Source organism: Erythrolamprus reginae, chromosome 1 (genome assembly GCF_031021105.1).
Source record: "Erythrolamprus reginae isolate rEryReg1 chromosome 1, rEryReg1.hap1, whole genome shotgun sequence".
NCBI classification, from domain to species: Eukaryota; Metazoa; Chordata; class Lepidosauria; order Squamata; family Dipsadidae; genus Erythrolamprus; species Erythrolamprus reginae.
The window spans coordinates 335751183-335774778 of record NC_091950.1 but is presented as its reverse complement, the minus strand read 5'-3'; the positions used below and the strand labels follow the sequence as shown (position 1 = coordinate 335774778).

At 39.4% G+C, this 23596-nt stretch overlaps 1 protein-coding gene across 1 annotated transcript in view; it reads left to right on the top strand.

The window, feature by feature from the left end:
- Positions 1-23596, top strand: part of PCNX2 (pecanex 2) — a 127107-nt gene that overhangs the window by 90048 nt on the left and 13463 nt on the right. Inside the window, 8 exon segments of the mRNA XM_070733968.1 lie at positions 2956-3014; positions 6908-7120; positions 9323-9576; positions 11807-12040; positions 14940-15043; positions 19568-19712; positions 20993-21223; positions 22977-23251. Coding sequence (XP_070590069.1) covers positions 2956-3014; positions 6908-7120; positions 9323-9576; positions 11807-12040; positions 14940-15043; positions 19568-19712; positions 20993-21223; positions 22977-23251 — 1515 coding nt within the window.

The following is a 23596-nucleotide window of genomic DNA, read 5'->3' as shown; positions in this document are numbered from 1 at the left end:
ATGCCATCACATCAGTGGTGGGTTGTTCCTGGTTTGACTCAGTTCTGTGAACTGGTAGCAGCAGCTGGATGCTCCAGCCAACCGCCCAGGATGCTCTGCCCAACTACGCATGCACAGAAGCATCTTGAGCACGAGCATGCAAGCACCAGTAGCATTTAGAACCCACTGCATCACATACAGTTGGGCGATCAGTTAGATAACTTGTGTATTTCTCAACCTTAGCAATATTAAAATGAATACATTTCATCTCTCAAATCCCTGAGCCAGCTATGTTGGGAGTTGAAGTCCACACATCTTAAAGTTGTCAAGCTTGAGAATAATAATAATAATATTAAATAATAATAATAATAATAATAATAATAATAATAATAATAATATTTTTTTAGATTTGTATGTCGCCCCTCTCCAAAGGCTCGGGGCAGCATAAATAGTGTTTATGCCAGAGAAATAGTGTTCTTAATCATTTTGTTGCAGTGGTCATCTGATTTAGTACAGCCATATATGGTCATCCTAATAAGCAATTCAATAACTTTGCTCATGGGGAGGCTGACTTTCCCTTTCTTTATAATCACAACTGGACACCACAAAAATATGAGTGTTTGGATGTGTCCCTGACTTTTCTCACTTTTAAACAAGATGTCATAAAAGCATATCAGGAAATTAGAATGTTATTCAGGTTAATGATGTAATAAAGGATGTCTCATCACCATAGGAATGCAATATGAAATAATATTGTGCCAAACACTTTTCCATTAGTTTTTCTAACCATTTTAAAGAAAAATAATAATTATTAATAATAATAATAATAATTTATTGGATTTGTATGCCACCCCTCTCCGTAGACTCAATGTGGGTTTTAAAAAAACATTAATCAAAAGGAATCTTTCAGAACATGCTGGTCCCCTGCAGAAAATGTTAAGCATTTCTATGGACTTCTTTCAACAAACTCCAGAGGGCCTGCACTCAGTTTGTATAGAATAACTCCACTCATGAAGAAATTCAATTACTGAGCTAATTATCACCCTGACTGAGCAGTATGAACAAAATTCAAAGTAAGAAGCCAGTGAAGAAAAGCCAAATTGCTCAGTCGTCCCAGGAGTTAATTTTTTAAAAGAGATCATACCTGACAGCTGGGAGCTCATGGGCGAATATTCCGTTCAGTGTGGAATGCTGAGTATTAGAGTTTAATGTTGGACAGATCCTTATAGCATTTAACATGTTGCTGCCATATCAACAAAGGGATTTGAAAGTGTAAAATAGATGTAATCTGCAGTTAAATGACTCCAAAATGTTTGCAATGTTTTAGGTTAGTAAGCAACACTGTATTTTGAAACAGCCGTTGTCTTTTTAAATAACTAGAGCAAAGCTCAAAATTAGAAGAATAAAAATAAGTCCAGATTTGGGAATATTAGCTCTCTTACTGTAAAATTGTTCTGGGCATTTCTCCCCTCTATGTTCCATAATATTCTTCTTGATAAATCTATTTTAAAAATATCCTTGCAATGTTTTAAAGGATTTATTTCAGTTTTGTCACATACAGGTGCAACCTATTGTTTATAACCTATATCTGAGCATTTCAATTTATCTGCTGGGGGGAAAATATGAATTCCAAAATCTTAATTAAAAACTACTTGTTTCGCTAAACCAGCATTGCATTCCCCATCACTCTCTGTATAAGCAAATGTTTTTCTTATCTTTAATAAGTTCTTTTTTTGAAATGGTGATATTAATATTGTCTTTAGATGCAAAGAGACAAACAAGTGGTCAAACGTTAATGTCTATTAGGCAGTGAAATGCTACGGCTATCATATCTAGGGTGAAAAAAGTCTGAACCACTAGATGGCAGCAGAGAACTGCAAAAGCTCTAAACATATTGTTACCATCTAGTGGGCATATGGATGTTTACAACTCAAATATGGTAAACCCTATATTCTGCTACTATGTTTTGGGTTTAAAACTTTAACTTTGTCTTCATAAGACAGTGGAAGTATTTTATTATAAACTGTTGTTCTCCAGTCTCTGAATAGTTTCATTAAATTGATTTGGACTGGAAGTAGCAAGATTAATTAATACTTATTGGGAGGTAAACACCTCTCCCACAGGGAACCAGGACATTCAGAATCCCAGTTGTATCATCTATCTATCTATCTATCTATCTATCTATCTATCTATCTATCTATCTATCTATCTATCTATTTTGATTTGATCTGATTTCAATGCTGCCCTTCTCCTGGGACTCAGAAGAATATGTATATATTTATTTTATTTATTTAATTAGATTTCTATGCCGCCCTTCTTGAGGCGACTCAGGGCGGTGTACAACAATTGAATACAACAATATGTAAGAAATCTAAATAATTATAAAAGATTATGGAAATTTACTAAAGCAACAAGTTACAGTCATACAGTCTTGAGTGGGAGGAAGACGATGATAGGAATGATGAGAAAGAACTAGCAGTAATAGTAGTGCAGACTTAGTAAAAAGTCTGACAGTATTGAGAGAATTATTTGTTTAGCAGAGTGATGGCGTTGGGAAAAAAACTGTTCTTGTGTCTAGTTGTCTTGGTGTGCAGTGCTCTGTAGCAACGTTTTGAGGGTAGGAGTTGAAACACTTTATGTCCAGGATGTGAGGGGTCAGTAAATATTTTCAACGCCCTCTTTTTGACTCCTGCAGTAATACAGGTCCTCAGTGGAAGGCAGATTGGCAGCAATTGTTTTTTCTGCAGTTCTGATTGTCCTCTGAAGTCTGTGTCGGTCTTGTTGGGTTGCAGAACCAAACCAGACAGTTATAGAGGTGCAGATGACAGACTCAATGATTCCTCTAATAGAACTGTATCAGCAGCTCCTTGGGCATTTTCAGCTTGCTGAGTTGGCACAGAAAGAACATTCTTTGTTGTGCTTTTTTGATGATGTTTTTTGATGACGATAATCTATAGGTAACTGTCTTCTTTCCAGCACAAAAAGAGTGGACCATTCCAACACAAGATTGGTGCTCCAGATTGAAAAGGATGCAGGTAGGAAACAGAATTTATTTTGATGTCTGCTTGTGAGGATTATTTATTCGACATGTTGAACATATTGAGCTGGATTCAGAGATAGATCAGCAGAAGATGTTCCAGGAAAGCTGTTGCAGCAGAACTGCTAAAAGATTCCAATTGTACCAGATGAACACACGTCTGGCAGAGACTAGTGCCGTGATGGCCAACTTATGGCGCGAGTGCCACAGGTGGCATGTAGAGCCCTCTCTGTGGGCATGTGAGCCGTTGCCGCAGCTCAGCTTCAGCACACATGAACACGTGCCTGCTTCCATCCAGCTGATTTTCGGGTCTCTGCTGTGCATGCATGGGAAGTGGGGGAATATTTGGGAGACTCACTTGCATGAGTGGGCCAGGGGGGTTGTGAGCACATGCACAAGTGGGTGAGGCGCCCTGGGGTGTCGCAAACCTGCATTGCATTTTAGGTTATAAGTGCAGGGAGGCTAATTAGGCTCAAAAATGGGGTACAGGGGTGCAGTGTGCCCTCCCACAGCTCATTTTTACTGCCATTGTGTATGCATGGTGGGTGGGGGAGTGCAAGGGGTCACACGTGCATGCATAGGGGGGCGGGGGGGTCACACATCCATTGCAATATGGCTGCAGACGCACATGCACGCTTTCAGCACATAACAACAAAAAAGTTAATCATCTCTGGACTAGTGCATCCTTGCTTCTGGAGATGTTATAAAACAGTGTTTCCCAACCTTGGCAACTTGAAGATATCTGGACTTAATTAAAAACTACTTGTTTCGCTAAACCAGCATTCGCTGGCTGGGGAATTCTGGGAGTTGAAGTCCAGATATCTTCAAGTTGCCAAGGTTGGGAAACACTGTTATAAAAGACTTGAATGTTTGATATATTTATTATTTTATTTATTTATTATTTAGATTTGTATGCCGCCCCTCTCCGCAGACTCGGGGTGGCTCACAACAAAGTGAAACAATTTACAACAAATCTAAATTACAATTTAAAAATATTTTTAAAACCCCATTTTCTAAACAAACATACATACAGACATACACTATACATTTGTTTGTTTGTTTGTTTGTTTGTTTGACTTCTCTGCTGCTCAATCCTGAAGGGCATCAATATAATACAATGAAAACGGGATTTTTTTAGATTTTGAAATATTGTGGTTCTGCAGAGAAAAATATTTTTATTTTATTTAGAAGATTTGTGTTGGTATTCTAAATCCATCATCCCTAACCAGAAACTTACCACTAATAGAGTGATGTAATGTAGATGCCAAAATACATTTTTAAGCAAATGGCCAAAATCTCAAAAAACTGCCACACTACACAAGTTTTCTGCTGTTTGTAAATTAATTTTATTTAATGCTGAGATCTTGCTGACTCCATTGTCAAATAGGGGAAGAGGGACACATGTGGACCTATAGACGATATATTTTCCACAGGTTATATACAAAAGGCTTCCATGATAATACATGGTCTGTGTTTAATAGAAGTCTGGGGATCAGCTGATTTGAAGCATTTTGGGATAAACATATACATAATCTATTTCCGAGGTGTCATAATTTCAGAGCAGCTGTCACCCTAAGATATAGCTAATATAACTGATATTAATGCATTTTGATTCCGTTCTTCCAATGGACAAAAATGCCACATTTTTAGCATCTGTATTTCATGATCTCAAGGTCTGTGGATAGTTGAACCAAGTTAATTAGGCAAGAAGTTTCAAACTCATGGGTATTGTCAATTGACTATGGAATACCATTTTATACCATTTAAACATAATGAATGGTAAAAACACGGTTTGGTTTGGTTTGGTTTGGTTTTATTTCATTAATTATATTTAAGTTCTAGTTTTGAGTGCAGCTGACACTCTGACTACTTGTGAATACTTATCCTTGCAAATTCCCAAAATTGAAAAGGGCAGATCGGTCTGAGGACATGGAATGGAGTTAGGCTTGGATTTGAGAAATCAAAGTTGACCATTTTCTGTTCAACCAGAAAACAATCTGTATAAAATGGTGTAGGCCAGGATTTATACTAAAGAATAAAATTACTTGGCAGCTAGTTTGACCCATCTCCTTTGTGCCTGGTACCTATATGCCTTTAACATTTTTTTGCTCTAGCTCTCTTGCCCCATTGAATTAATAATAAAATGAAGTAGTGTGTTGACTGTTTCTATTTCCCATTTGTTTGGATGGTGGCATATTCTGAATAAATCAAGCATTGATTGCAAAAATACAAGCAGGTGAAAAAATACCAGACTATAAAGTCCACTGTTGTCTTTTGAGCCATTGCAAACTTAGAGATGAACTTCATAAAAATTCATCAGAAATTATATCAACACCGAAAACTTTTACCAAATGCTCTTAGCTTTTTTTACATTATTACATTTTGTGTTACAGTTTAACAATAGCTGCTTTTACCTTTTCCTTTTCATTTCAGTTGGGGTTCACCCCCCCCCCTTTTAATTTCAAGTGTAAGAAGCTCAGAAGCATAGGACATTGTTCTGTGATTTTCATTTGTCCCAATGAAACTGTTACATCAGCCCCATTTGAATTCCAAAACGTGGCTGTTTTTTCTCAGGTTTTAATTAGCTTATTAATGCAGGGATGCCCTTGACTGCTTATCTGGAAGGAAAGAAACTAAAAAGCTTAATCCATTGTCTCATAACAGAAGCATTTGTTTCCCTGTATCTTAAGCCACAGTGTAGTTGCATGAGCTGTGCTGTGTATTTATTAACTTTTCACAGAATTAAATCATGGTCAAGTATTCTTCGTTGTCAGGCTTAAATGAGGCAATTAGAGGCAAAATCTTGAAGCTACAGCTGCATAATGAAGTCTAATGGGTAGATTCAAGGCTCCAGTTTTCTCCACTCGCTTTGTTATAGGCCACGTAATTTACATTGTGGAAGGGAGAAGGAGCAAATAAGTACATTTGAAGGCAAGATTGAGTGCCCCGTATATTCTCCTGTAAGGCACTGCTCTACATACACAATCCCTTATTGTGCACGCAGCAGCAGTATAGTACTGTAAATACATCACTTCTTGATTCAATTAAGTCTTTGGGTTTCTGGTAGGAATCACAATATTCCAGAACTGAGCAAGCACAGAAAGGACTAGTAATATTTATTAGTGACACTTGTCTTCAGCTATTTCTTCAAACAGAATAAAGTGTAAAAACTACTTGGTAGATGATCCCAGCCATTTAGATCTGTTGTGGGGTGGGGTACTCCCGGTTCGGACCAGATAGCCCGAACTGTTAGCGACCTGCTGTTGATATGAAGATGGCATCACAGATCCGTTTCTGTCTGTATCAGCCCATGCACACCACCATCTCTTTTTTTTTGAATTTTTGGTGAATTTTTTTCTTTGTTTGGATGGCTTCTCCTCATCTTTTGCTTTGAAGAAAGCCCTCCTGCCCACCCCCAAGTTAATACCGACCTTTATTTCTTTGCCCGAAGCACAGTTGAGTAGTTCATCAGCTGTGTTTGGGGCTAAAACCACCGTCTGAGCATGCGCAGAAGTGAATTCACATGAGGGGACATATGCAAAACACCACAATGTGAACCAGTGGCGAAGGTAAGTAAAACCCACTCCGATCTGTTGGTTGTAGGAAAGATCAGATCTGTTGGTTGTAGAAAATGCTTCACTGCCTTCAGACTTCTACTAGCTTACTTTAAGATCTAAGAAATACCTTACAGTGGCAGTACGAGTAGTCCTTGATACATGTGGTAAAAGGGAACAAGGTAAAATAGAGTAATTTTTCAGATAAGTGCTCTCAAAATTCCCATTGTAGTCTCCAGAAAGAAACTGGCAGTAAGAAAATAGGATTCTTCTCAAAAGATTCGTGGCTGGTACTTTTTTCATCCCTTTTGTGTTCTTTGTGTTGCTGTGATTTTAGGAAATGATGATAACCTTAACTCCATCTTTTACGAGCACCTAACAAGATCTCTGCAGGAAACCCTTTGTGGAGATTTGATTCTTGGACGCTGGGGAAACTACAGTTCCGGGGACTGCTTTATTTTGGCATCTGATTACTTAAACGCTTTTGTTCACTTGATAGAAATTGGAAATGGTCTTGTCACATTTCAACTCCGAGGGCTAGAATTTCGAGGTAAGCGTTCTCCTTAGCTTAAAGAGCAGTGGTCAAGAAAAAATGTAAAATTCATTCTTTTGAAATTTAGCATAATATTTGGGGAGCTGCTAAACCATTTCAGATTCTTCGACACAAGGAGTTTGTGTAACAAATACTGCCAAAACGGGACAACTGGAGCCAAAATAGTTTTCATGTCTCATATTATACCTGATTTATTGCAAAATGGGATTAATATTGTAAGGCTTTAAAAACACATCTCTGCCAGCAGGCCTGGGGCCATTGAAATTTTAACATCTACCCCAGCCTATGACTGGATGATAGGATGCATGTGGATGGATGGTTTTTAAATATATTGGGGTTTTAGAGTTTAAATTATTTGTTTTTTAGTGTTGACGTTTTTAGTATGTTTTAATATTAGATTTCTCACGTGTTTTTGTATTTACTTATAAGCCGCCCTGAGTCTCAAGAGAAGGGCGGCATAGAAATCTAATAAATAAATAAATAAATAAATAAATAAATAATAATAATAATAATAATAATTATTATTATTATTATTATTTTTATTATTATTAATTTATTAGATTTGTATGCCGCCCCTCTCCGGAGACTCGGAGACTCCACTCCCAGTGGAATAATATCTAATTCCACTGGGATTAAACCTAATAGTGACCTGGTGACCTCTAGATACTATGTAATATGAAATAAACTTGCATTCCTGACTTTTCTATATTTATTTTAGATGTGAGTCCCACTAAACGTAATAGTATTTAGTGCATTCCCCAAGAAACACTGTATAAAACTTCAGCCTTCATCGTTAATAGCTCTTTTTTCCTGGTTCTATAGATTGCACTTTGCTTTGCTTTGATTTTTTTTTCTCCTTGTGACATCTATACTAGATAATCTGGGGTTATGTGAACATAATTTCAGGGTTATAAGAGGCATAAAATGATACACTTATGCAATAACAATCTAAATATTTACAATGATTAATATGTTATCATCAGTACGTTTCACGATGTGTGAGCTGAATAGTAGTGGTTTATCTTTGCATAGCTCAAAGTGATGCATATTTTGATTTTCATTATTACTCAAAAATGAAATACAGTCATCGATGTAGATGTGGTCAGGGAGAAGAAACTCTACTGAGGAGGCTTCTGGAGATATTAATTGATAAACAAGAACAAATAAAAAGGTTACAGTGTACAATAATAAAATATATCAGTTTAGTGTGCGGAGCACATATCACATATCCACGTTGACTTAAAAGTTTTGCTCTTATTAGTCAATGTATACTCTTATTTTTTTTCTTTCAGTTTGTTTTTTTGATTGGTTTATATGTCTGTCTTGTTTATACACATGCCATCTTCCTTCCTTCCTTCCTTCCTTCCTTCCTTCCTTCCTTCCTTCCTTCCTTCCTCTGTCCCTCCCTCCCTTCTTGTGATATTTATTTTAAGTCATGAAGTGATGTTGTCTCCTTCTAATTTTTATGAACTTTGATGTTTAAATGTTATATGAATGCTATGCAGCATAACTATTACACAAATATTTCCTACTGTTTGTGGATTTGACATAGCAGATTGGAGTTTAGTCAGCACTAGTAATCTGATTTGTTATTCAAGCCAATACTAGTGCTTTTATAAATATATTATAAGAGATATATCTTAAGACTGACTGTTTTGAATTTGGGGTTAACGAAATTCAATTATAGGGTTGTTCATCTATCCACCTACTTTCTCAGATCACTTAGGTCCAAGCTGGATTTTATCAGAACTAACAAATAAAACCTTCTGTACAAAACCTTCTTAAATTGTGGCCTGGCATAGCCATGATATAAAACCAGAAAGGGTACTCTTGAGTTTATGATTAAGCCATTTAGAAAGCTAAGACTTGGCAAGGACATCTGAATTGCATATCCCTCTTTCTACATTTAAGGCAAAGTATTTGGAAGTTATTGTTACTTTATTTAATTTTAAGCCATGGCATAGAATCTGACATGATTTACTTAGTAAGGTGAAATAAACAGTCTGTTCCTTAGCAGTTTCTGTCCAGCCCAGAGTAATCAGTCCATTTTATTTATTATCATAGCTCTCTCCATTTTGGTTGATTTAATTGCTATGTATTAACTATTTGAAGGAGGACTAGCTGTTTTCTATGAAGAGCTTATTTGCATTGAGCTCCGTAGATACTGCCACTGTGATTATCCTGTGTTTCATTTCCAAGGGACTTACTGCCAGCAAAGGGAAGTTGAGGCTATAACGGAAGGCGACGAGGACAATGAAAATTGCTGCTGTTGTAAACCAGGCCACTTTCCTCACTTGCTCTCCTGCAACGCAGCTTTCAACCTTCGATGGCTGACTTGGGAAATAACACGGACTCAGTACATTCTAGAAGGGTACAATATTATTGACAACAGCGCAGCCACCATGCTCCAAGTGTTTGACCTGCGAAGGATACTCATTAGATATTACATAAAGGTAATACGGTTCAGTCATCCGCAGGAAAGCGGTCTGTTATTGATTTGTTTTATTTTCATTTTATGTGGAATGGCCGCCCACTCGCAAAACAACTCTGAGCCTCTAATGGGATCTTTATATAGGTAGTCCTTGGCTTACGACCATTCATTTAGTGACTGTACGAAGTTACAGGGGCCCTGAAAAAAGTGATTCATAAACGCTTTTCACACAACCGTTACAACATTCTTCTGTAAGACGTGGCTTTGCTGGCAGGCCTGGGGGTCATGAACTAACAGTTGACAAGGCCATACTGTATGAATGGTATGTATGTATGGGATTACTAAGCATAAAACTTATCAGGAAAGACTTAATGAACTCAATCTGTATAATGTAGACCAGGGGTAGGCAAAGTTGGCTCTTCTATGACATGTGGACTTCAATTCCCAGAGTACCTGAGCCAATCATGCTAAGGAATTCTGGGAGTTGAAGTCCACAAGTCATAGAAGAGCCGACTTTGCCTACCCCTGGTCTAGAGGACAGAAAGGAAAGGGGGGACACGATTGAAATATTTAAATATGTTAAAGGGTTAAATAAGGTTCAGGAGGGAAGTGTTTTTAATAGGAAAGTGAACACAAGAACAAGGGGACACAATCTGAGGTTAGTTGGGGGAAAGATCAGAAGTAACATGAGAAAATATTATTTTACTGAAAGAGTAGTAGATGCTTGGAACAAACTTCCTGCAGACGTGGTTGGTAAATCCACAGAAACTGAATTTAAACATGCCTGGAATAAACATACTCTATATCCATCCTAAGATAAAATACAGGAAATAGTATAAGGGCAGACTAGATGGACCATGAGGTCTTTTTCTGCCGTCACTCTTCCATGTTTCTATGTTTCTATGATGACTGCTTTATAATTAATGGGTTTCTTTTTTAATATGGGTTTTTTATAGTTTTAGATTATATTCAACTTCTTTTTATTGTTCTGTATCTATTTGTATTCCATTTCTATTATTAAACCGCCCCGAATTCTTCGGGATTGGGCAGCATAGAAGTTGAATAAATAAATAAATAAATAAATAAACATCTCCATGGTCACGTGATCAAAATTCAGTCGCTTGGCAACTGGCAAGTTTTTATGGCGGTTGCAGTGTCCCCAGGTCATGTGATCATCTTTTATGACTCTCTAGCAAGCAAAGTCAATAGGGAAGCCAGTTCCACTTAACAATTGTGTTTTAACTAATAACAACTGCAAGTGTTTGTTGGACAATTGTAGAAAGAAAAGCCATAAAATGAAACAAAACTTACTTAACAATAGTCTCCCCTAGCCACAGAAATTTGGTACTCAGTTGTCGTAAGTCAAGGACTACCTACCTGCACAATTCAAAAGTCACAATGAAAGAAATAAAATATGCTGTCTATACAGCGTGCAGTATACTTTATTTCTTTTCATTGAGGCTTTTGCAACACTCGTATATTTACATTTGCATTAGACAGATCTCTCAGCCTTCCTCTTTTTAAACATTCTTCTTCTTTTTTAATTTTCCATCGGGTTGACAACCAGATTTGAGTGAGGGGCTGTTTATCAACTTTAAAAGAATTCCGCTCCCTTCTTAGAAAAGTGGGTCAGTTCCTGTAGCCTTCCTGCATATATTTGAAATAATTTACTGCGTGGCTACTGGAGATTATTTAAACCCTGCCTTCACATTTGCTTGTCAATTCATTCCTTTTTGAAGAGAGCGGGAGAGCTCACAAGACTGCTTTTCAAAAAAAAAAGGGTGGTTTCCCACTCCCCCACATGTGTGTTGTGTCAGCATAAATCTCCTTAAAAGGCATAGCATGCTTATTTATCTCTTTCTAAAGGCTGCAAAAAATTAAAACTCTGCCTTTTGCACTGAATAGGTCCCTTCCTCCACGTTTAAATATAAAACTGGAAGGATGATATTCATAAATCTTAAGCAGGTATAACAACACTTGTATCGTTAATCCTTTCCAATGTCTTAATGTTGTCTTTTTGCAGTTGTCTTTTTTCTTTTAATTATTATGCACTATTGAATCATCCCTCCTGTTCCCTCTGAACCATAAGCATGTATTCCTGCAAAAACCCAGGAGTATTTTTTTTAAAAGTATAGAGTAGTGGTACAATATGATACAGGGTTTACTTTATCCTCCATGGAGGCATTTCTCTAATGTCTGAAATAATTTAATGTGTTACCAAAGCAAACTGCATTTCTGTTTTCAATCTACAGAGCATTATATATTTTACTGCAAGCTCCCCCAAAATCCTCTCCTGGCTAAGAGACGAATCATTCCAGAAGACACTGCAGCCATTCTCCAAATGGCATTATATTGAGCGCGACCTTGCCATGTTCAGCATTAACATTGATGATGATTATGTCCCTTGCCTTCAAGGAATCACCAGAGCAAGTTTCTGTAGTGTTTACTTAGATTGGATTCAGTTCTGCGCGGGGAAAAGAGTGGAGGTGAGCATGTGGTTCTTGCTAACTATTTTACAATACGGTGTTCTTTTCTTTTTTTAAAGGAGGTTTATTTTTTATTAATATTGCTTCTTCATTGCTTATTTGACCCCTATGACAATCGTTAAGTGTTGTACCACATGATTCTTGATAAATCTATATTTTCTTTTATGTACGCTGAGAGCATATGCACCAAGACAAATTCCTTGTGTGTCCAATCACACTTGGCCAATAAAATTCTATTCTATTCTGTTCTGTCTGGGTCCCCCCAGACGCCAATACCAACCAAAAAGAGTATCCAGACACACTGGTAAAAAGCAAAGGCAGTTTATATAATTGAAAGCAAACACAGGTAACAAAAACTGTTCTTACAGACAGGAACACTATGAAGCTTCACAGAGGTTTCACGAAGGCCAGGCAATAAAACAGGATTCTTGCTGGCAGAAACAACGCTGGAGATAATAAAACCCACGCCTCCCCCAAGTCTTCCAGACTTCTAGGCCACAAGCCAAGATCAGAGACGCCAAGAATCGAAGCAAGGTCACAGGACTCCCAGTTGATAACTCTCCACAAGACTGTAAGGGCGGGCCTGCCTTTTCAACCCTGCTGAGGAGAACCACACCCAAACTCAGCTGTTGCCAATTCAGGGATGGAAATACCTTTCTAATTGGCCCCGTCTTTGAGCTGCACGTCGCTGCCTCATGTCTATTATAGCCTGTGCGTCTTCATCCAATGAATCCAGGCTACTAGCTGGGGAGAGCCCCCCCCCCCGGGGGTCTCAGGGTCCTCTCCCTCCTCCTCTTCCTGACATTCCTCTCCCCCGTCTGCCTGGTCCTCCCCCTCCTGTTCACTGTCCTCCTCCTCTGGGCATGGATCCGGCAGAGCTCCAGCTGGTCCCTGAGGAGCCTCAGGCTGAATCACAACACTATTTTATCACATTTAGTCGCAAATCACTATCATAATTTTCCTAATATAGTAAATATTTCTCAACCTGTTTGTTTCCAAAATGTTATTAAATGACATTTCCCATAATCCCCAGCCAGCACAATCAAAAAGAGAAACTGAATTAGGATTATGGACTTTGTAGGTCAACACATCAGAAGAGTTCCAAGTTGGGAAGGGTTGTAAGAGGGCGACTTTTAAAAACTCCTTGAAAACTGAGGTTGAAAGAGAACAAATTGGAGAAAATGGGGGGAAAGTATGGCACGGAGAAATTATTTTGTGTTCAAAGTAGACAACCTGGTGTCCTCCAGATGTTTCTGACTAAAAAAACCTCCTAGTGGTGCTTTGTGATTGATAGTGCTAATGAAGGTTGAATTTCCAAACATTTGGAGAACAGCTGTTGCACCCCCTTATGGTTATATATTTGATCTGTCAGTTATGAAACATGTCCTCCAAATTGGTTTTTGAACCAAGGAAAGAAAATAATGAGCCTACAGCAGGATTGGGCAAAAAGAAGCAAAGAAGATGCTGGCAGTCAAACCCATATGGCCTTAAAAAAAACTTTTAGCATAAATAAAATATGCTAAGTAAGTTTCCCACTAGTAACCACTATTAATTAAACATTGTATTAAGTTGTAAAATTGAAGGATCCTTTTCTTAGAAATTACAGTGGTAACACAAACAGCAAAGATTTTGAAGTAAATATGGACCAGAGTACCTCCGGAACCGCCTGCTACCGCACGAATCCCAGCGACCGATAAGGTCCCACAGAGTTGGCCTTCTCCGGGTCCTGTCGACTAAGCAATGTTGTTCGGCGAGCCCCAGGGGAAGAGCCTTCTCTGTGGCGGCCCCGGCTCTCTGGAATCAACTCTCCCCAGAGATTAGAACAGCCCCCACCCTCCTTGTCTTTCGCAAATTACTCAAGACCCACCTATATCGCCAGGCATGGGGGAACTGAGACACCTCCCCCAGGCTTTTATATTTCATGTTTGGTATTTATCTATCTATCTATCTATCTATCTATCTATCTATCTATCTATCTATCTATCTATCTATCTATCTATTTGATTTGTATGCCGCCCCTCTCCGCAGACTCGGGGCAGCTAACAACAGTAACAAAACAGTATAATCCAATACTAAAAACAGTTAAAACCCATTATATAAAAAACCAATCATACATACAGACATACCATGCATAAAATTTTAAAGGCCTAGGGGGAAAGTGTATCTCAATTCCCCCATGCCTGGCAGCAGAGGTGGGTTTTAAGCAGCTTACGAAAGGCAAGGAGGGTGGGGGCAATTCTAATCTCTGAGGGGAGTTGGTTCCAGAGGGCCGGGGCCGCCACAGAGAAGGCTCTTCCCCTGGGTCTCGCCAAACGACATTGTTTGGTTGACAGTACCTGGAGAAGACCCACGCAGCAGAAGGCGGTCCCTGAGGTAATCTGGTCCGGTGCCATGAAGGGCTTTATAGGTCATAACCAACACTTTGAATTGTGACCGGAAACTGATCGGCAACCAATGCAGACTGCGGAGTGACATTTATGTGTTGTATGGTTTTAATTGTTGGGGTTTTATATATCTCTTCTTGTAATATTAAATTTGTTTACTGTTATATTGTTTTTATTATTGTTGTGAGCCGCCCCGAGTCTTTGGAGAGGGGCGGCATACAAATCTAATAAATTGAATTGAATTGAATTGAAATATGCACAAAGCACGTGTTAAATCTGGGAAATGAGAAAGAGGCCAGGCTGAATTTACTTTTATTTACAGGGGCATAAGAAGGAGGGGAAAGAAAATTCAGATTTTCAGCCTATCTCAGTAAAATGGCATTTGAGGCAAAATTGTGGAAATTGTTTCCTGGCCTATCCCACCTTGAAGGGCTAATAACTATATAGTAATGGACTGATGCAATAGTAGTGAGCTTTTGGTGTGGCACTAAATACAAATATTACATGTTTTGCAGCCTGTAGAGAGTGATGAAGATTCTCCTTTAGTAACCCTTTCCTTTGCGTTGTGCATTCTTGGTAGAAGAGCTCTGGGAACAGCCTCACACAATATGGCCATCAGGTAATTTTGTTGTGTGACAATGCTTAAGGCAGTAATAGCTTGCTAATGGCTCAGAAAAGTGTTCCCTCATCCAAATGATTTGTTTTTCCATTTATCATAAAGGAAGAAGTGCAAGAAGAAAAATTGATTTTGAAATCAGTAACTTGACAGCTTTTTCAGATGAATATGTACATCTTGAATAATTCTGTATTTGTAGCACAGGAGTACCTAGTGCAGTGATTTTCAACCTTTTTTGAGCCGCGGCACATTTTTTACATTTACGAAACCCTGGGGCATATTGAGGGGGGGGCAGCTAAAAAAAGTTTGGACAAAAAAATTCTTTCTCTCTCTTCCTCCCCTTTGCTCTATTTCTTTCTCCCTCTATCTTTCTCTCCCGTCCTTCCTCTTTCTCTCTCTCTCCATCCCTCTTTCTTTCTCTTCCTTCCTTCCTCTCTTTTTTGCTCTCTTTCTGTCCCTCCCTACATCCCTCTATGTCTTTCTCTCTCTCTCCTTCCCTCCCTCTCTTTCTCTCTCTCTTTCTCTTCTCTTTCTCCCTCTCTTGCTTTCTTTCTCTCTTGTTCTCTTTCTCTCTCTCTCACTCTTTCTCTCTCTTGCTTTCTTTTTCTCTCTCTCTCTCTTGCTTTCTCTCTCTCTTGCTTTCTTTCTCTCTGAGCTTCGCAGCACACCTGACCATGTCTCGCGGCACACTGGTTGAAAAACACTGACCTAGTGGAATGAATTCTTGAATTTTTGAATTTACCCTTACCATTTTATTATCGGTATAAAAACCTTTTTTGAAGAAAACCAAACTCTCTGGGTGAATTGATGCAGCTGAAGATATGTGGATATAACCAAGATTTTTGTGGTATTAAACTAATTCTGGTGACGACAAACAATTGTATTCATGTATATTTTCTGTTGGTTATACTCTCCATATATCAGTGCTTCTCAATCATTTTCTATTATGCCTCCCCTAGGAAGAAGTAAACATTTTGTGCCCCCCCCAACTCTCCGATCTGGGCCCCAATTAGTGAAGGGCCATCAAAATTTTTACTACCACACTGTGGGCGTGCCTTATGCAGGACGCCCTCCATTTTCTTACAACATCTTTCAGTGCAAATTGGGTGCTCTGGGTTGGAGCTCCATTTTTGCTACCCAACTGCATTCCCCCCTATCCAGGCAGCAGCCCACCCTTGGCCCCAATGGAATTTTAGTGTTAATATTTCTTATTTTACTTATCATAAGTTGCAATTAAATTATTGGCTGGGGAAGGCTGCTCTATCCACTTACGGTACTTACTTAATTACTTGATTGATTGATTGATTGATTGATTGATTGATTGATTGATTTCTATGCTGCCCTTCTCGAAACGACCCAGGGAGTGACTTACCTGGGAGTAAGTCACACTGAACGTAGTGAAGCCTGTTTTTGCAACCTCCCATTTCGCAACCGACCCACCTGGCTGCCTTCTCTTCCGGGCTCAGAGCACCGTGAAATTGGAAAAACACTCCCTGTCTGGGGAATCGATTGAGAGGGACCACGCATGTTCCCCGGGGTCACACATGCCCCTGCTAGCATCGCTCCACGCCCCCCAGCGTGGCACGCCCCACTATTGGAGAAGGACTGCCATATGAGCCGGGATGGCACAGCAGGTAGAGTGCTGTACTGCAGACCACTGAAGCTGACTGTAGATCTGTAGGTCAGCGGTTCAGATCTCATCACCGGCTCAAGGTTGACTCAGCCTCCCATCCTTCCGAGGTGGGTAAAATGGAGGACCCGGATTGTGGGGGAAATATGCTGGCTCTGTTAAAAAGTGCTATTGCTGACACGTTGTAAACCACCCTGAGTCTAAGGAGAAGGGCGGCATAAAAAATGAATAAATAAATAAATAAAATAAATAAATATACTGTATATCTCTGAAATATGTGCTAGCAATACCAATTAGAGCATGGATGTCAAACTGTTGTGTGATGTATCACAACAGTTTTTCCCTTTGCAGAGTTGGGGTGGGTGTGGCCTGCACATGATACATTCGGCCATGGGCCGCCAATTGGATACCTCTGTATTCATTCATTCATTCATTATTTGATTGATTGATTGATTGATTGATTGATTGATTGATTGATTGGATTTCTATGCCACCCCTCTCCAAGGACTCGGGGCGGCTTACAGCATATAATAAACAGTATACAAAATTAGAGCCATTATAGCACATGGACACATTATATGAACCAAGGTCTCTTTATGAGCCCCACATCTCCAACAGTTAGCTGGATCCTTCTAAAAATCCTGCACAGATGTTCACAAATTGTTTAAAAAATTTAAATAATCATAATATTAAATCATTAGAAAGGTACAATTCAGATGCTGAAGTAGCTATGCATTAATCATGCTCATGTCCAGACAATCAAATTTCCTTATTTCATAGTCCCCCTGTCCTCTTGAACATCTATTCTAATAAACATTTATCAATAGTGATTAGAGCCTTATTATTTTGTACAGAACCTGTCTATTCTTGAAAAAAAAAACTCATTCTTTTTAATGAAACTTACTGCCTAGTAAGTATATGCAAAATTGCTGCCTTTTCCCTATTTTGCTGTACATATTGGACCTTCACTCACTTGCTTTGTTTTGAGAGGATGTGGGCCATAATGTATTTGTTTTTCAGGGAAAACCATAGTTATATACATCAGTCTCATTTACATTATTTGGGAATTAAGTAGGCAAAGTATTGATATCACACATCAATTTCTACTAAGTAAGATATCTATACTGTTGACAGTCATTAGGAAACCATTACCATTACGCGGCAAAATGAATGTTTACGGAGAAACGTTAAGTTGTATATTACATCAGAAGTGAAGTTTATATATATGAGCTAGTAATTTGCATTCATTTACACATGAATTATTTCTAATCAGTGTAGGAAAAGAGTTTAAAGGCAAGACATGCTGGCAATATTCTTATGGAATGTATGCAAATAATGTTTGATTTACCTGTCACTATAAATGTCAGAAGATGATAAACATTGTATTTTAAATTGTGTGGTGTATCCAACAATTAATAGGGCATCAGCATTAAGTTCTGCTGAACTTCTTCAGTGCAAATTGGAGAGCCTAGCATTATATCTTTAAAAGAGGGGTTTGTAGTTATCCATCATTAGTCAGTTTGGTCTAGTGGTTAAGGCACCAGGTTAGAAAGCAAAAAATCATGAATTCAAGTCCTGCCTTAGCTATGAAAGCCACGTGGGTGATCTAGGGCCACTTATTTTCTTTCAGTCCAGTTTACCTCAGAGGGTTGTTATTGTGGTGAAAATGGAAAGAAGAAGGTGTGTTGGATATGTTCGCCACTTTGATTTATTTGTAAAAAAATAAAATAAAGGTGAGGCATAAATAAATGCCCCAACAGGATTTAATTAAATCCTAAGAGAAGAAGTTCATCCATTTACCACTAATGCAGTATCTTACCTTTGAAACATGTTGGATAATTTTTCCTATTTCCCTATCAGGTTTTGAGAAATCATCCGGGATAAAACATTTGGAAAAACCATTTTTCTTCCTTAATTCGTTCCGTGACCAGGTTCTTAAGTAGGAAAGTTTGTAAGAAGAAGCAATTTTTCCCATAGGAATCAATGTAAAAGCAAATAATGCGTGCGATTGGGGAAACCATAGGGAGGGTGGAGGCCCTGTTTCCTCCCAGGAGATTCCTAGAGAGGTCCCACAGAGGCTTCTCCCTGCCGTTTCCGGCCCTGTTTCCTCCCAGGAGATTCCTAGAGAGGCCCCACGGAGGCTTCTCCCTGGCTTTTCCGTCCCTGTTTCCTCCCAGGAGATTCCTAGAGAGGCCCCATGGGGGCTTCTCCCTGCCTATTACGTCCCTGTTTCCTCCCAGGAGATTCCTAGAGAGGCCCCACGGAGGCTTCTCCCTGCCTTTTCCGTCCCTGTTTCCTCCCAGGAGATTCCTAGAGATGCCTCACGGAGTCTTTTCCCTGCCTTTTCCAGTTACAGTTTTGAAGGCAATCTTGAACACCCGGTTCATATCTAGAAACGTTTGTAAGTAGAGGCGTTCTTAGGTAGAGATACCACTGTATTTCCAAAAGCTCATGATCTAATGCAAACACTAAGTCAACTACATTAAAGCTTTTACAGCAGGTCACCCCCCCAAACCCCCCCCCACCCCATTATTCCCACGGAGTCTGAGTAGGCAGGAAGATTGCAAAGGAAAAAAAACTAAACTTTGCAAATTGGATAAGTGTACTTGGCGCTCATTTATCAGTAAGGGTATTAAAGCAGTGCCTCCCAAGTGCCTTTGATCCTCTTTCGGAGTCTTGGTTTAATGGCTACGCTACTAATTGCTTATTTGATTCCACACACAAAAACAACCAAAAATCCAAACCCCTCCATCTGTTCTTGTTATGCAATATTTTGGAAACACCCATTTTCCTTCTCAGGCTCAGAGAGTTCAGTCACAACTACTATGAAAGAGATCTTATTTTGAACAGCTGTAATGGAAACTGAATCTGTGAGTAATTAATATGATTGTTTACAGCTTAGACTCCTTCCTCCATGGCCTCCATGCCTTGTTCAAAGGGGATTTTCGAATTACGTCAAGAGATGAATGGGTGTTTGCAGACATGGACCTCTTGCATCAAGTTGTTGCTCCTGCAATTAGAATGTCATTGAAACTACACCAAGTGAGTTTTCCTCTTTTCTGAAGCAAATGACTTCTTGTACGTTATACAGACTTTATTATGCTGATAATATGGTAGGCATAACGAGGGCCACCAGAATCCTTACATATTGGCCAGTTAAATTCAAATGAAGCATTAAATGTATTGCTGTGAATTTCTCCTAAGAAATGAACTTCTATAACTCAATCAATTATTACAAATGTAGATCTTAGGATGTATTTTAGTCACTCTATCATTTTACATGTAGAAAAACTCATAGAAACATAGAAGTTTGACAGCAAAAAAAGACCTCATGGTCCATCTAGTCTGCCCTTATACTATTTCCTGTATTTTATCTGAGGATGGATATATGTTTATCCCAGGCATGTTTAAATTCAGTTACTGTGGATTTATCTACCATGTCTGCTGGAAGTTTGTTCCAAGCATCGGCTACTCTTTCAGTAAAATAATATTTGCTCACTTTGCTTCCGATCTTTCCCCCAACTAACCTCAGATTGTGCCCCCTTGTTCTTGTGTTCACTTTCCTATTAAAAACACTTCCCTCCTTAACCTTATTTAACCCTTTAACATATTTAAATGTTTCGATCATGTCCCCCCTTTTCCTTCTGTCCTCCAGACTATACAGATTGAGTTCATGAAGCCTTTCCTGATACGTTTTATGCTTAAGACCTTCCACCATTTTTGTAGCCCGTCTTTGGACCCGTTCAATTTTGTCAATATCTTTTTGTAGGTGAGGTCTCCAGAACTGAACACAGTATTCCAAATGTGGTCTCACCAGCGCTTTATACAGCGGGATCACAACCTCCCTCTTCCTGCTTGTTATACCTCTAGCTATGCAGCCAAGCATTCTACTTGCTTTCCCTACCACCTGACCGCAATGTTAACCCATTTTGAGACTGTCAGAAATCACTTAAACCCTTAAACTCATTTATTCAATAATAGTCATACCAACTTCATGCAGTAAATGAATAAAAATGGATTCTTAAAGCCAGATAATTTCAGACATTTCAATGAATTTCTCATCTTTCTCTTCTGGGGTGTCTAGCGTCACCATCCACCACAGGTTGGTGGTACCAAAAATAATTAAAACCAAATGATGTGCTAATGATGGGATTATTCCAGTGGAGCAAGCTAAAACTGCTAAACGCCTTCATTGTGGCTTTTTGCTACATCTCTGCACAAATGCCGCGTGGCATGCAATTCCAGTGAAGTTTTTAAACCTAAAACCTTTCATCTCTTCATACATGTGTCTGATCGTAACCGTGCCTTTCCTTTAATGCCAGGACCAATTCACTTGTCCAGATGAATATGAGGATCCTGCCATTCTTTACGATGCAATTCAGTCCTTTGAAGAGAAAGTTGTGATTTGTCATGAAGGAGATCCTGCTTGGCGCAGTGCCATCCTCTCCAACAAAGAAGAGCTCCTTACTTTTAGGCATGTGGTAGAAGAAGGAACAGACGAATATAAAGTTATTATGCTCCACAAAAGCTACTTAAGCTTCAAAGTAATCAAGGTACCACCACCTCTGCCTCTTGTCCATTGTCTGACGATTTCCATTCATAGCTGCTGTATTTAGAATTTATTTCCATTCTAGCTAGGTAAGTCTCTTGACAGAGTGGGATAGAACTGGGATCTAAAGGCCATTTAACTGAAGAATGGCAAAGTGATGGGAACAGCAGTTTCCAAGACCAGAATTAATATTGGGATAAACAGGCATGTCAGAACGATGAGAAGATTAATAGTAGTGCAGACTTAGTGAATAGTTTGACAGTGTTAAGGGAATTATTTATTTAGCAGCGTGATGGCATTTGGGGAAAAAACTGTTTTTGTGTCTAGTTGTCTTGGTGTGCAGTGCTCTATAGCAGTGTTTCCCAACCTTGGCAACTTGAAGATATTTGGACTTCAACTCCCAGAATTCCCCAGCCAGCAAATGCTGGCTGGGGAATTCTGGGAGTTGGAGTCCAAATATCTTCAAGTTGCCAAGGTTGGGAAACACTGCTATAGAGCATCATTTTGAGGGTAGGAATTGAAGCAGTTTGGGTCCAGGATGTGAGGAGTATGTAAATATTTTCACGACCTTCTTTTTGACTTGGGCAGCGTATAGGTCAGTGATGGTGAACCTTTTGTTCCTCAGGTGCCGAAAGAGCGTACGCATGCCTGAGTGCCCACACCTATAATTCAATGCCTGGGGAGAGTGAAAACAGCTCCCCCTGCCCTCTGGAGACCAGAAATGTCCTGTTTCCCAACTTCTGGTGGGCCCAGTAGGCTCATGTTTTGCCCTCCCCAGGCTCCAAAGGCTTCCCTGGAGCCAGGGGAATGGTAAAAATGCCCTCCCCCATCCCCCGGAGGCTCTCTGGAAGCCAAAAACACCCTCCCAGAGCCTCTATGTGGGCCAAAAATCAGCTGGCCGGTACACACATGCACATTGGAGCTGAGCTAGGGCAATAGCATGCGTGCCAGCAGATATGGCTCCACGTGCCACCTGTGGCATCCGTGCCATAGGTTTGCCATCACTGGTATAGGTGCTTAATGCACAATTAGTTAACCTATGTTCATCTTACCCTTCATTCTTGATTACAATGTTGCTCCTTTTGGTTCCTCTTTCTTTTTTTCCAAGATTGACCAGGAATCAAGAGTTGACGAGAAAACAAACTTTTGCATCCAACAAAACTAAAACACTGTCATACACCTGCGCTGTACCATGCCATACATTGTTGCATAGTGATATACCCACTGGGTACATTCTTCCCAATTCCAATTCTTTTTTCAAACATGGAAAGAAAAAGTTTGTACTTTAATGGTGGAGCAGTGGTTAGAGTGCAGCACTGCAGATTATTTCTGCTGTCTACTGGCTACCTGCAATTTGGCAGCTCAAATCCCACCAGGCTCAAGGTTGACTCAGCCTTCTGTCCTTCTGAGCTGTGTAAAACGAGGACCCAGATTGTTGGGGACAATATGCTGATTCTGTAAACCACTTAGAGAGAGTTGTAAAGTACTGTGAAACGTATATAAGTCTAGGTGCTATTGCTATTCAGAAATTGTCTCCTCTGCTTAATATAAATCTGTTTCTCATAATAGGAAAATGACCCCCCACTCTAATTGTCCGAAGGAGGGGTGGGAGAAAACACAGCAGGCCCAGCACTTTCAAATTGCCCTGTGGCCTTGAAGTTAGCAACTCTGCAGAGCAAACAGCAGGTGGATTGCAACCCCCATCCATTTTCTCTCCAAAATGTTTCCACATGGTTTGTACTTTTGTTTGCTTTTAGGTTAACAAGGAATGTGTCCGAGGGCTCTGGGCTGGACAGCAACAGGAACTGATTTTTTTACGCAATCGTAACCCAGAACGAGGCAGCATCCAAAACAATAAACAGGTGTTGAGGAACCTGATTAACTCTTCATGTGACCAGCCTCTGGGATACCCCATGTATGTTTCTCCTTTGACAACATCCTATATAGGGACTCACAGTCAGCTGAAAAATCTCTGGGGTGGACCGATAAGTCTCGACAGCATCAAAACATGGTTCAGAAACAAATGGCTTAGGTAAGCACAAAGAGAGACTCATAACCGGAGATCTTTCATTGCATCTCAGCAGATGTTTTAAAGGACTACTTGGGGCTCTCAAAATATGAGATAGATTTTTAAAATGAGAACATTAAGTGATGCATGCTGCCTCCAGTTTCCACTGTTTTTTTTAAAAAAATATCTTCCTTCCTTCCTTCCTTTCTTTTTTTCTTTCTTTCTTTCTCTTTTTTTCTTTCTCATTCATTCACTCATTCATTTTATTTACTTGATAGCTATCGCCGTGTATCTCAGCAAATTACTTTGGGCGGCCATAGAAATCAAATACGAACTTAATTCGTTCTGTGACGAGGTTCATAAGTAGAA